At 29.2% G+C, this 14,910-nt stretch overlaps 2 protein-coding genes across 2 annotated transcripts; one reads left to right on the forward strand and one right to left on the reverse strand.

The window, feature by feature from the left end:
- Positions 1-2,161: 2,161 nt before the first annotated feature.
- Positions 2,162-6,077, forward strand: LOC123297578 (acetylcholine receptor subunit alpha-like 1). The gene is made up of 7 exons (XM_044879302.1): positions 2,162-2,201; positions 3,300-3,539; positions 3,610-3,654; positions 3,714-3,823; positions 3,910-4,090; positions 4,689-5,588; positions 5,855-6,077. The coding sequence occupies exons 2-7, from the start codon at positions 3,333-3,335 to the stop codon at positions 6,056-6,058; spliced, it is 1,647 nt and encodes a 548-aa protein (XP_044735237.1). The 5' UTR covers positions 2,162-2,201; positions 3,300-3,332; the 3' UTR covers positions 6,059-6,077.
- Positions 6,078-9,266: 3,189 nt separating this feature from the next.
- LOC123297579 (acetylcholine receptor subunit alpha-L1) lies at positions 9,267-14,058 on the reverse strand (the record flags this gene model as incomplete). The annotated part of the gene is made up of 7 exons (XM_044879303.1): positions 9,267-9,512; positions 9,961-10,150; positions 10,870-11,443; positions 12,031-12,368; positions 12,438-12,547; positions 12,619-12,663; positions 13,879-14,058. Coding segments are annotated over 7 exons (1,629 nt in total), but the record flags the coding sequence as incomplete, so codon positions are not given.
- Between the last annotated feature and the right edge of the window lie 852 nt (positions 14,059-14,910).

A 14,910-nucleotide genomic window follows, 5' to 3' on the forward strand; every position in this document is an offset into this window, starting at 1 on the left:
TTCAAGGATAATTTGTTAGATTTATTAAAAACATAAAAATAATAAAAATAATAATATTCCAAGGTTTTTTGTCGTTGTTTTGGAATAATTTGATGGTTGTACTTATTTTTATATGATTTTTTGATGTTAAATATATTATTTTTTATATTTTAGAAAATATTTGATTGCCTGATCTAAAGAGGGATGACCGAAGTAAATCACTAAAACCTCCCCCAAAAATTAAGGAAGTCAATCATTTTAAGTAATTAGCCAATACCTATTTAACTGCTAAACATGCGGTAGCATTTAAGGCCGAGCTTGCATCAGCCGTGTGTTATATTACTTCGTTTTTCGTTTTTATATCAATTTTAATTTCACTCTCAAATTTTGTTATTGAATTAAGTCTAGGTTTGTATTTTTATGGGTAATATGGCAAATTCGACTGCAACTACCGTATTTCAACCCTAAAACTAAAATTGCCTTGGTGCTCGTACTATCTTAACTAAACCCTAAATTTTATAAATGAAGTTTGAATGGTTATTCAGATATTAACACCTAACAATCGCCATTCTTATCACTGGCTGACTGACAGACATAGAGATCAAAAACCTTCCAGATGACCTAGAAATCCAGAGGGGTATACCTGGTATACCTACAAAAAAAAATTTTTTTTCTCTCAATGGGGATAGATATCATTTTCTATCTAAAATATTGACCAAAAATGTAAACGGAGATGATTTTCGAGAGCAATTTCTAGAGTCAATACTTGTCGTCTAATCATCATAATCATTTAACGATTGGATTAATATTTTCGAAATAACTCCAGAATTGCTTTGAAATAAAAGATACTGCTACAGGATTTAAGGCCATATCTTAGATATTACTCACTCTAATGTTAGAAGATACCCGATTTTTTGGATTCAAATTATTCCATGTACCAAGTCGTAAAAGTCAAAAATTTTTTGAAATCTGAAAATTTAAATTTAAATGATTTTCTAAATCGTATTCATTACGTATTGACTTAACTGGCAAATCGGAAATATTCGGTTAGTGTCGAAGAACAATAATAATTTGAAGAAATAAAGTGTTGAAGTATTTAAACACATATTTTAATGTTGGATATTCACTATAAAAGAGGAATATATACATATAAGTATAAACACTAACTCCTGTGGGATGCTGTTGGTTCATTACAGCTTTCGCATATTGGCATGCGCTGCATAAAAGCTTACATGTGCGTCATATCCATAGAATTCTATACATGAAAATATTTTCAAATAAAAGTCAAGAGATGAAATCATGTAGGGTGAAATAATTTACACAAAGCTCAGACGTTTGAAATAATAAAAGGTAGCGATCCGAAATTTTAACAAATGTCTCCACACTTATTGAACCAGAGGTCCAGGCTTCAGAGGCAAGACCCAAAAATATTTTGGGTCTTCCATTACGTTATCAAAGAAGGAATATTCCCAGCTGAACGAACGCTACAGTGATACACACGCTATACTCTTCAATGCTTCCAGTTTTCCGAACTTTTGCACAATGTTGCAAATTGTTCGCTCAGTAGAACGATTAAATTGGCCATAATTCTCCTGTAGTAGTCTACACATAGTTCTTACAGTTATCAAGTGGTCATAGTGTTCGACAAATTCCCTGATGTGTTTTTTTAAAACGACAACTCAAATACGACGTCATCATGTTCATTTGAAAACGCAGCCTTTTCGAAAAAAATCGTAGAGGAAAGTTTGGTAGACTCGTCAAAAGGGAGCCACTCACGAAGTTTGAAGTATGTATTGATCGAATATCATGTAGCCGAACCAACGAAGAAAATATGACCTAAGAAATCACTGCATAATCCCTATGTTGTTCCTTAGAAATATACAATTCTAGTTTATTATTAATACAATTTATGGGATAAGATCCCTTGTGTCTATATACAACATCATATATACATAAATTTCTACCGCCGTCAGTATGCGGTGTCTATCCAGACTCGTGGTTCAACGTATCTATACAATACTCCCAAATATTCTATGACGTCATAATGTTGGTTTATAAATTTCTATTTATTATCAATTAATTAATTATTAAGTGTTAAAATCAAAATAATAAAAATCACGAAAATGATTCGAATCAAATAATAATTGATATTACAAATAAACACGAAATTTTATTTTCGGATGAATTCTATCTGATTTTCCATCGTTTTGTTTTTATTTGGTGTAAGTGATGTGATTTAAATAAAATCTTATTATTAAGATAATTAAAAGAAATTATTAAATATTTTAGTTTTATTTATGAATAAAATAAATGAATAAAAATTAATTTAAGTAAATTAAATTTTTATTTAATATTTTTCAAATATGTATTGTTAATATGTTTGGTTACACCCTTATCAGTTATTGGGGGTTGAAAAATAATGTTCGTCAATTATAAATAATTATTTTTTATTTTTCGTGTAATTTACGCATTTAAAAGTATTTTATATATTCGATTCACTGAACAAATTATTTTGTTAAATTCTATAAATTTATTTTAAATTGCTTTCTTTTTCGGGGAAATTAAATTCTTTGAGTACAACTGGAAGACGTAATTATTTGGATTTTCACGAAAATTTTTAAATAATAGCAATTATCAAATCTTACGGAATGCTAACCAGACTTCTTTTTTTTAAGTAATAGCTTTCTACTTTGAATCGAAGCCTCCACCAAAAGGGGTTAATTAATGTTAAGACTGACGATTATGACCACTCTGATGATAGGCATAACCTGGAAGAATCTTAAAGGCTGGTAAAACATAAATATAAAACCTAAAAACGTGCCAACTCGCCTCAAGTGTCATATTTAATATTAAGATAAAAGCTTTGTTCTGAAAGTGAAATTTGCGGCTGGGAGGCTCGAATGAGCCCTTAAAAATTGAGTATAAGTGGCAAAACTTGGTAGTATATTGAATATTGTTTCGAACTCTCGACTTTGTTAGAACTTGAAAACTTCTCTAGCGGAATTAATAATTGTTTCTCAATAATTTTATTCAAATCCCTAAGAGCAAGGCAAACAAATCCCAAGTATATTTGATTAAAATTGGTCATTAATCAGTAGGTCAAAATACAAGAAAGTCTTGGGTAAATACCTCAAAATAGTGGTAGCCTTTAGGAAGATATTCGCGTCAGCATTAAATCCTCTTATACCATTTTTGAAAAAATCGATGTGGGTTTCAAAAATTTATATAAATGTTCGAATAATTTCGAAATTTGAAAATCTTAAAGAAAGTACCGCTTTTGCTTAGGCTAAATATTTTTAATAAACTATTTTTCACTCTAGATTTGATGTGTTTCGTCGAAGAAATCAACAGAAATGTTACTTAGAATAATGTTTGTGGGAACAATACTCGTAGAATTAATATACATTTTTCTAATTGGACAATGTGAAGCGAATCCAGATGCTAAACGTCTTTACGATGATTTGCTTAGTAATTACAATCGGCTTATTCGGCCAGTTGGTAATAATTCAGATCGTTTAACTGTTAAAATGGGTTTACGATTATCACAACTTATTGATGTGGTAAGAAATATTAAAGCACTCAAAATATTGAGACCATTATTAATTTTTTTTGCATTTTCTCTTAAAATAGAATTTGAAGAATCAGATTATGACTACAAATGTTTGGGTAGAACAGGTAAGAAAAACGTACTTTCAGATTAAAATTAAAATGCTAATTATAAACTAACTTTTTAGGAGTGGAATGATTATAAACTAAAATGGAATCCTGATGATTATGGGGGTGTGGAAACACTTCATGTTCCTTCAGAACACATTTGGTTACCTGATATTGTCTTATACAACAAGTAAGTGCCTGCCTGCGATTAGTAGAAAATTTGTAGAATTGTAATCTTGAGAATCGTATAAAAGCGTTTTTTTATGAATTTTTTAGTGCTGATGGAAATTACGAAGTAACAATTATGACCAAAGCAATTTTACATCATACGGGAAAAGTAATTTGGAAACCTCCAGCCATTTACAAATCATTTTGTGAAATTGATGTCGAATATTTTCCATTCGATGAACAAACGTGTTTTATGAAATTTGGATCTTGGACCTATGATGGTTATATGGTATGTTCGATTATTAACCTCATTCTCGAAAATTGGTGTTATTCGATTTTCTCAAAGACTCTAAGTCAAGAATGCTCGATTTAACTTTTTTAAATTGCCATTCTTTTGGCATACCTTGCCCCTATTTGGCAGTTTTTTCGATTCGTGTCAACCCTTAAAACTATTTTGCTTGAGTTTTTCTCGCTTTTTGTACTTCTCTTAATTAATTAAGACATGCGTCAAATGCTTCCTTTTATCTCAGGCTCAGACTCAAGTTAATTCAAGGTTTTGCCTGTCTTTTTTGACTCAACGATGACATGTCAGTCCATTTGTGTCACCTCTTGGAACTACTTTGCTTTTCGCTTTTTTTATCTCTCTAAATTAATTTAGACATGTGTCGAACTTTTTCTTTTATATCAGGCTCAAATTCGCGTTAGTTCGAGCTTATGCCTATCTTTTTGACCCAAAAATGTCTACTCAAATCAAAGCTCTACATTAATTTTTTCAAGCTGGTACACACTTTGGCCGTTTTCGCTTGCCTTTGATATATGTTGTCGAGTAATAACCAGTTTAGCACGTAATTTTTCTTGATCATTAATATTTGCTTTCATATTTTTAGGTGGATTTGCGGCATCTATCACAGATACCCGATTCAGATCATATAGATGTGGGAATCGATTTACAAGATTATTACATATCAGTTGAATGGGATATAATGAAAGTGCCAGCTGTACGGAATGAGAAATTTTACAGTTGTTGTGAAGAACCATATCCTGATATAATTTTTAACATAACTTTACGCCGTAAAACATTATTTTATACCGTTAATTTAATTATACCATGTGTTGGTATTTCATTTTTATCCGTATTAGTATTCTATTTACCCTCTGATTCCGGTGAAAAAGTCTCATTATGTATTTCAATTTTACTGTCATTGACTGTGTTCTTCTTGTTATTAGCTGAAATTATCCCACCCACATCATTAACTGTCCCATTATTGGGTAAATACCTATTGTTTACTATGGTTTTAGTTACATTGTCTGTTGTCGTTACAATTGCTGTCTTAAATGTTAACTTCCGTTCGCCCGTGACACATAAACTGGCGCCATGGGTTCGATATGTTTTCATAGATATTCTACCAAAGTTTTTATTCATCGAACGACCGAAAAAAGAGGGTGAAGAAGAACAGAAAGAACAAGAAGGTGTACTGACGGACGTCATTCCAATGGGGCTATCACAATTTAAAGGTTATGATTCGTATGATTTAACACCGTCAAGATTTGATGTTGCCGCTGCAGGAGGTCTAGGCCCGTGTTTTGGCGAACCTCCATTTCCAACGTTACCATTGTCGGGAGCGGATGATGAATTGTATAGTCCAAGTTGTCGTACAACCACAATGGATGGTATTAGTGATGCAAGTCCTGTTTTTGAGAAATTAGGTGTACATGAAATTGAGAAGACAATCGAAGATTCAAAATTTATTGCTCAACATGTCAAAAATAAGGATTCATTTGAAAATGTAAGTTATTTGGCACTGACAATATTGACTGATTTTAGATTAGGTCCATCACTTATTCTAGTTTAAGTCGCAAGTCGTAGTTTCGGTTATATAGCATAAACGTTTATTCTTTCGGCATTCCACGAGATCTATTTATACTACTAAAGTTATCTGCCATTTTCACAACAATTTAATCTTGTCCGAATTTTGAACTTTAACCTCGTTTAAATTTCTGGATTAATTTAAAAAAAGACCATGATATTAATACTTTGTCTGTAATTTTGTAGGTCGAAGAAGATTGGAAATATGTAGCAATGGTTTTGGATCGCCTATTTTTATGGATATTCACATTAGCATGTATATTTGGTACAGCCATAATTATATTTCAGGCGCCATCATTATATGACACAACAAAGCCTATCGACATATTATTTTCGAAAATTGCCAAGAAAAAATTGGCATTATTACGAATGGCCACTGATGAATTGTGAATATCTTTACAAAAATTAATCATCATTATAGCTCTATAAGTATTTTCATCGTTAAAAATTTTTTTTGTTAAAAATGTTTCAAAATGAATTATTTTTTAAGATTCATGACAATATTGTTGTAAATTCCCTTCGTGTGTGTTGAAACACACAAAAATAGGGTTTCGCAGTCTTTAGATGGAACTCGAAAATATCTTTTTTACACGATTCATTTAACTATTTTTAAGAAATGTAAAAAAGAAAAAGCACTTTACAACGAAACTGACTTTTTGTGAGGGTTTATATTTCGATTATAATATTTATACTCTGCCTGGTTATCCGTCCTAAGTTTCTTCAAAAACAAAATGGTCATATTCAAAAATATATCGAAAAAATAAAGAAGTTATGAAATTACTTTTTGCTATTTAAATCTACTTTACAATCAAGATGAAATTAAGTTTCTATTACTCCTCACAATGAGCATCAGTGCAGACCGGATTAAATTACAGTCCAAATATGGTTAATATCCACGGAATATTTTTAATTATAAAAATGATCACATCTTAAGACTTACTACTGTATTTTAACAAATTTTTCGGTTATAAATAATATAAGGAAATCTATTGTTGAAGTTATTCGTCACTTTGTATAAAATTACATCTAAAAAAACCATGCTTAAATAAATAAATTATAAATAATAACATTTAAATAAAATTATGTTTTATGAACCTCGTGCCTAGTCACATGCTAAGTTGTGGTAGTTTCTTTGACGCGAATAATCGTACCTGAGGAACCCTTGCCTACTCCTACAAGTAGAGAACTTTTCTAGGTAATTTTTTTTATTAAAAATTTGTTTCTTTCGTAAATGAAAAAATAATGGTAGTAATACAAAATATAACCTCAAATATAAAAAGAAGCTTAAACTTTTCTATCATTGGTTCACCCAGTATAAACAAACCTTACAATAATTAGAAGGTACTTTATTCATCTGCATCAGCACAAAAATTAGAAGACAACACTTAAAAGTTTAAAAAGCACTTCCCGAATAAACTCCTGTTATTCATTAAAGAAAAATAAATAGTAAAAGAAGCAGAGATTTCAAAACATGTGTCATGATGCTTTCGAGAGAGCAAAACATCGGTATAAATCGGAAATATTCGTCAACACAACGCGTGTTGTGTTTGGATCTCTCGAAAACAGCATATATATGTAAAAGAAAAGAAACAATTAAACATGAAAAATGAAAACTACGCAAGCGCATGACTAAGCATTCGTTTTATTTTTTAATTGCTAAAAATTTGTTATTTTCGAAAGAAAAAATATTTGTTAAAAGTTGTATTGAATAAAAATATGATTAAAAATTTTTTAAACTTGGTGGGATTTTGAAACAATTTTTTTTCTCTTTCTTTCTTACTCTTATTGTGTATGTTACTCGTTGCTAATTTGGTGGCGGACAGCACCAGTCGGTGTGCACTGTGCAGTCCGCCACCAAATTAGCAACGAATAACATACACAATAAGAGCAATTACGATTGGCTAATTCATACTAATGATACTAGTACAAAAAATTGATCTAGGAAATTGGGGCAAAAATCGAAATTTATTTCGAAATATCCTAGAGTTCTCATTTATTATCTTTTATATTGGTTTTTGTAGTTATTCGAAAAATAATTTTTTTTTCCTGTTTGTTACATGAACTCACTTACCTTCAAAAGTATGAAAAGTATGAATTGTACATTTCTTTGAAATTTTTGCATTTTAGCAACAAATACCACCTTGCCTACTTTGTTTTATGTAATTTACAATTTTGTTAATGATTTTCAGTCGTCTTTTTGGACTGATATTTAAAAAATATAAAAATAAATAAATAAATATTTAATAAAAAGAATTCAACAAAAATTCAATAAGCTACGATAATCATTGATCTTAAATGTTATTGTTATTAATAATTAATAAAAAAAAAATGTTATGAAAGTAAAAATTTAATATAAATTAAAAAAAACAAAATATGTATTAAATAAATTCATTAATTAATTGACTATAAAAACAGGTAGTTTATAAAAAAAGTAAACATTAGTATCTATTTCAATCAAATTTTTGTAAATAAATAAAGGACGTAATTCAATTGCACATTAATTAAATTTGAAAAAATATATTACTTAAAATAATTAATGAGATATTTAATCGAATTTAGAATTCAATTAATTAAATTAAATTTTTTAATTTACCAATGTTAAATGCACGCTGTTAAAACTAAATGGAAAATTAAGTTTATAGAATCATTTCTGAGATAATTTTTATAAATGAAACCTATATAATTGCCTCGATATTTTCTCAAAAATGATTCACAAATTGTTATTGGCTTATTGTTTTTAAAAGTAAGAGAAAAAATTTTTTATTGTAATTAGACCAGGCTCTGATTGGATTTGTGCATGCAAAAATTAGAATGGAATAGAATTTTTCGTAAGTATTAATTCTTAGATATTACTGCAGGAGCCATAAATAATTCGAAATCCAAATTTACTGAATATGGTTGTTCAAAAAAACATTTCGATTCTTTGTTTTTGCATGCTCAAATCCATCCAACGCATTATCTAAATGATTGAAAAGATACTTTTTGTATTAAAACAGAAATCAAAAACAAAAAATATTGTAGTTATTTCTAAAAATCATTTCAATATAACCAACACTTTATATTAAAAAATGTATATAAATATTTATTCGTTTCCTTTTTCCGAAAAATCGTCCTCCATGCAAAATTTTATAGCCAATGTATCAGAAATTACTAGCAATTTTGTTTTGGAATTTTACGAAACTTTGTTTATAGGGTAATTTTGACCCAAAAAATACAAAATTGGGTGAGTGGATTTTGAGATACCTCCTAGATCCTAGTATCCAGTACAAAAACTTTTTTAAACAGATTCATAAAGATACCCATAACTCGAAAAGTACCCATCTATTGTTCAAATGAGCTGTATTTTTATTTAAGGGATTCGATAATTGTATTTTGGGTTAAAAAATTTTTCCTAATTGCTTAAAATAGATAACTTCCTTTCTGGAAGGGGTACTGGTCTCCATCTGAAATATCCGCCGAATTAATTTTACCAGTGAATTATAAGGATTTTAAAAGGTAAAGTATAATTTTATAGGTAAGTGAAAAAATTAATAACATCAAAATTGTTTGAATGATTGTAAAATTTGAAGAATTTTCGTTAATTTTATTTATATACTAATATTGATATTACAAGTGTGTTTGTTTTGTCTTAAATCTTATTGAAGTTTTTAATTTAAAAATCTAATTCTGGAAGAAATTGTTGTTGAGCAACCGAAGACAATTCCATATCAATTGGTTTTGTATCATCGTATAATGCAGGTGCTTCACACAGTATAGCAAATGTTCCAACAATTGAAGCGATTGTAAATATCCATAAAAATAAACGATCTAATACCATTGCAACGAAACCCCAATCTTGATCTTCCTATAATCAAAAAATAATTTTATAATTACATTTTTTGAAATAATTTTGTTAAAAAAGTTTCAGCATTGGCATTCAAGACAAATTAATTAACTTCATGGAATGTGTTTCTTAGGTGCCAAATAGGCAACTTGTATAGCGTATGTGTTCGTCAAATAATCGAAAACTATTATACATGTATAACCTATACGTAATTCAAGTTGCCTATTTATTAATTTTGTAAGTTAATTTATAATGGCTAACGAGAAGCTTTACAAACGGTATCTATAAACGAGACTTTAAATTCGATAGATGAAATCATATTCCATTTTATTTATAAATAAATTGAATGAAATGAGATAAATTACAGAGGGAATCAAACCCGGACAACAACAAAAATATCCAAAATTGATAAACTGCTACTTGATTACCTCCCCATTAGAGGAGTAAATCTCTTTACAAAAATTCTTACCGCATTAAATTCGTCCTGTCGTTGTATGTGATGTTGGATAAACATTACGTTATGAATAGCTTTCTCCAATTCGAATGGATACTTTTTCCTGGTGGTTGTTCCGTCACTAACACTTTCATCTAAACCAGATAAAAGCGATGGTAATCCATTATATCCACCCATAACAGTACCACTTAATAAACCACTTAATCTGAAATAATTTTGCAATACTATATATACTCCCGAATTACTTTTAAGTACAAGTTTTTCATTTTTACAGCCTTTAGACAAAAAGAATCAATCCTATTATGGTCAAGCATGTCACAAACGTCTATCATAGACAATATCAGTAAAATATTCTCTGACGTCTATAAAATTTTGACATTCGCTGTCTATCTAGACAAACAGATTTATTGTCAGTGATAAATATGTCACTGAGCTGTTACAAAATGTATATTTTGAAAGAATTTTGAAAAGATCAGGCGTAATTTTACAAAAGTAGGTATTTATATTTTAATTCAAATTAATCGATAAAGGAAATGCCTCAAAACACCCTTTTTGGATTTTATTTGATTGACCCTAACAAAAATTGCCCCTTGTATTTGAATACTTTTTAACCCCTGAACCAAAAAAGGGTGCTATAAGTTTGACCGCTATGTGTGTCTGTCTGTCTGTCGGTGACATCGTAGGATGATCCGATTTTGATTTGTTTCGTTTGAAAGGTATAGTTTAATGAAGAATTCCGTACCCGGAACAACTAAAGAATATGCGATGATCCTCAAAATCGGTTCAGTCTAGAGAAAGCTCTGAGGAAAAAGGTAATTTAATACAAAGTGTTCTTAGATATGTTTCGAGCATGATTTTAGGGTTCCGTAACCGAAAAATTTGTCGGATGATTTTTAAATTTTGTAAATTTCACTTGTTACAAACCTGTTTGTTGCCGATGATGAATGTAATCCATTACATCCACTTGGTCGATGGCGTGTTGTCGATGATGATGATGACGATGAACTTGACGATAATACTTGTGATGATGGCATTGATTCAATAACACGATGTTTTTTTAAATATTTATTTTGTATTTTATTTGCAGCTAAATCATTTAATAAATCCTTGGGTACACGCATTAATAATAATTTCGGGACACGTTTGATAAAAAATTTCCGTACCCATGGTGCCATTTTATGTGTACTCGGTTTACGATAATGTACATTTAATATAACAATTGTAATAACAACAGATAAACCAACTAATAACATTGTAAATAATAAATATTTCCCTAATAATGGTAACGCTAACGATGTTGATGGTATAATTTCGGAGATCAGCAAGAAGAACATTGTTTGTGATAGTAAAATGGATATACAAAGTGCAATCTTTTCACCAGAATCTGCTGGTAAGTAAAATACTAATACGGATAAATATGAGATACCAACGCATGGTACTATTAAATTTACGGTGTAGAATAATGTTTTACGGCGTAATGTGATGTTAAAAAATATATCTGAAAAAAAAAATGTATCACTTTAGTCGAAAGTCATAAAGGGAGGAGCAATTGGCATAAGAGGAGGAATGTTCAAAATAATCGATTATTATAGATTGTCTGTAACTAGGGCGTGGCAAAGGGCCGCAACAGAAATTGAGGCGCAAAACAAAAAGTATGTTTTATACGTTAAACAAAAAGTTAGTAAAGAATCATGTAAAAGATGATCTCATTTTGTGCTTAATTCCGGTACCAGGACTCCACATTCTTGAAACCTATTAGCGCTAGGTTAATTTTCACAAATCACATCACAAATTTGAAAAGTATAACCCAAATTTGGTAGGATTACATACTTGGTTTATCAAAATTGGATAAAATTAGGATGTGATAGAGCATAATTAAATTTTTTGGATTCTGATGACGTCATAAAGTTAAAAAATTTTATTTTTTTGATAACACAATTATTTATTATTTATTATCAACAAAATTTTGATTTTGGAGATTAATCAATTCCTCATGCAAAATACCCCAGTATCTTTATTGCTTTACAAATTATCTGTATAATAAGGTCAAATGGATTATATTTTATGAAATATCAAGCAAAATACCTGGATATGGTTCAGCACAACATGGATAATATTTTTCATGTCTTTCTGCTGGCACACCTAAAATATCCCATTCAACACTTGGATAATATTCACGTAAATCAATTCCAACTTCAACTTTATTATCGCCCAATTTTTGATTAATATGTTTCAAATCAATTTGATCACCATCATATGTCCATGAACCAAATTTCATGAAACATGTTTGCTGATCAAATGGAAAATAACGTACATCGATTTCACATGATGATTTAAATATAGCTGGCGGTGTCCACAATACTTTTCCAGTATGATGGAGGACGGCTTTAGTCATTGTTGTAACCACATATTCACCATCAGCGCTACGAGTAAAAAAAATTAATTAATTTTTAATTAATTATTCGCAGATGAAAACACATCTTGTATCTTACTTGTTGTATAGCACTATATCAGGTAACCAAATATGTTCTGAAGGTACGTAAAGTTCGGTAACACCACCATATTCGGCTGGATCCCATCGAAATTTATGATCTTGCCATTCCTGTTATTTAAGAAACATTGCAAATTATATATACAACGAAATTATTTGACCAACAAAAGTATTAAACTTACATGCTCCAACCAAACGTTTGTTGTTAAAATTTGATCTTTTAAATTCTGAAAATAAATCAATCCAAATTTTATTTCTGCAGTGGAAATTCTAGTTATACTTTTTTAATTTTATTACTAGTGTACCATTGGTGTTAATAAAATAAAGTTTCGGGATGTAACGAGGTGTAAGGTGTAGCCCTAAATAGTTACCTGTAAGGATTTCCATATTAAAAAGGTGAAAGTGATAGGAAATTAGCAAAGTTTATGTGGCTATTTAAACTCATTTAATATCATCTTTGAATATAAATATTGAGCTTAAACTTTTGGGAATTTATTCTTCCTAATAATCCCGGCAAAATCCGCCATTGAGCATAATTGATTTTCGTATGGAAAATTTTTGCAGAATCCCGTTTAAAACATGCTCCTGATCCTAAAAGTGCAGATTACCGGTGGGTAACCCGGTAAGATATTGTTTAAACTAGTTTTTTTTAAAGACATATATAATATCGACTGAATTGCTTGACCGAAAAGCGTTTTCACCTGCATTTTTAATTATCTCGAGACCTAAAAGGTTAAATAAATATCTGTATTTTTTTAACTTCCCACACCTGTTCCCTCTATTCAATATTACAATTTTTAATTGGAAATTTAAAAGTAAACGTACTGTAACTTTCAACTTTGCTAAAATTGACGCTGGTAGAAGCATTGTGATCCAAGTCATCATTTTTCCTAAAATAGCTACGTAATTCTTCATAATTTTTCCATGCCACACTCACCCAAGTCATGTTTATCATCATTTTTAACCCCCGAACTAAAAAAAGGGTTGTTTGACCGCTATGTGTGTGTCTGTCTGTCTGTGGCATCGTAGCGCCTAAACGGATGAACCGAATTTGAATTTTTTTGTTTTGTTGAAAAGTAATTTAATGGAGAGTTTTCTTAGCTGTTTCAAGAGTGAATTTAGGGTTTCATAGCCGAAAAATTTGGCTGGGGTTTTTTAAATTTTGTAAATTTCACTTGTGCCAATGAAATTCCATCCACTACTTCATGAAAAATTACTTTTGAAATATGAAAATATTTTTTCAACATAAATAATTTCATTAAAAATTGTTTTTCCATTATTCCAATGATTAATATTTATTGTCTTAAAGATTATTAACATATTTGCTTTATTTTCTCACTAATATAAAAATATTACTTGGATCACTATATTTCTACCATCCCCAATTGATTGTAGGTAACTAAACATGATATTATAAAGATAAATCTTCATTTTATACTTACTAAATCAATTAATTGAGACAATCTTAATCCTAATTTCACCAAAACTGTATCCGTATTATTACTAACAGGTCGAATTAAACGATTATAATTACTTAACAAATCGTCATACAGTCTTTTTGCATCGGGATTACAATATAAACCATTAATAAATATCACCAAAATACAATAAATTGATATTTTTATTTTACACCACATTATAACTTCTTTTTTTTTCTTTGCTACTCTATTTTAAAATTTGGCATAACGATTTTTATAATTTATATATTTTTTAAATTTTATTTAATATTTATTAAAAATTTTAGAACTAATTTATATATACAAATTTAGAATTTAAAACGCCTCATTTCAATTATATTGGAGTTTTCAATTTCTGTGCAAATTTGTTTTTAGAATACGAATTAATTAATTTTATTTATTTATATAAATAATTTTTAAGATTAAACAGCTAAACTTGGAACACTTTGTATTTAGAAATTTTTGAATGAATATCATTTTTGGGTATTAAATATTTACATTATTTAGTATCCAATTAAAAAAAAAGCTTGTATCCACGCGATAAAACGATTTTTATTTATTTTTTCAATTTTATTTATTATTGTTTCTTTCAAAATGACGTCATTGTTCAACCTGGTTTATTTTAAATTAAGTGTTTGTAATAAAATTAGTTTTCAGCGTCACACTACAACGTCGAGACGTCGAGTATGACGCCCAATATTTAATTATATTTTATACGAAGCATAAGCGTAGAGTATATGACACTAGTACGATCAATAATACAAAGCGCATGTCCAACAAAGTTAGGGAAGAAAAATGGGTATATAACTTTTCGGGAAAAATTTTTGGAATGCAATTAATTAAATTTTAAGATACGAAGTTTTTGGGAGTAATAAATTATTTATAGAATGGAAAATTAAAGTAATTTTTAATTTAATTAAAAATATTATATTTTATCTCAATTTAACAATTTAACACCAAATGTTTCCCATGGGAATTGTTATGGCCAAATTATTGAACGGATATCGGATATAACTA

Source organism: Chrysoperla carnea, chromosome 4 (assembly GCF_905475395.1).
Source record: "Chrysoperla carnea chromosome 4, inChrCarn1.1, whole genome shotgun sequence".
Taxonomy (NCBI): domain Eukaryota; kingdom Metazoa; phylum Arthropoda; class Insecta; order Neuroptera; family Chrysopidae; genus Chrysoperla; species Chrysoperla carnea.

Coding starts and splice junctions, on each gene's coding strand:
- LOC123297578 (XM_044879302.1), top strand. CDS start 3,333: ATGTTACTTAGAATAATGTTTGTGGGAACAATACTCGTAGAATTAATA. Junction 3,540..3,609: donor TATCACAACTTATTGATGTG/GTAAGAAATATT, acceptor CTCTTAAAATAG/AATTTGAAGAATCAGATTAT. Junction 5,589..5,854: donor ATAAGGATTCATTTGAAAAT/GTAAGTTATTTG, acceptor GTAATTTTGTAG/GTCGAAGAAGATTGGAAATA.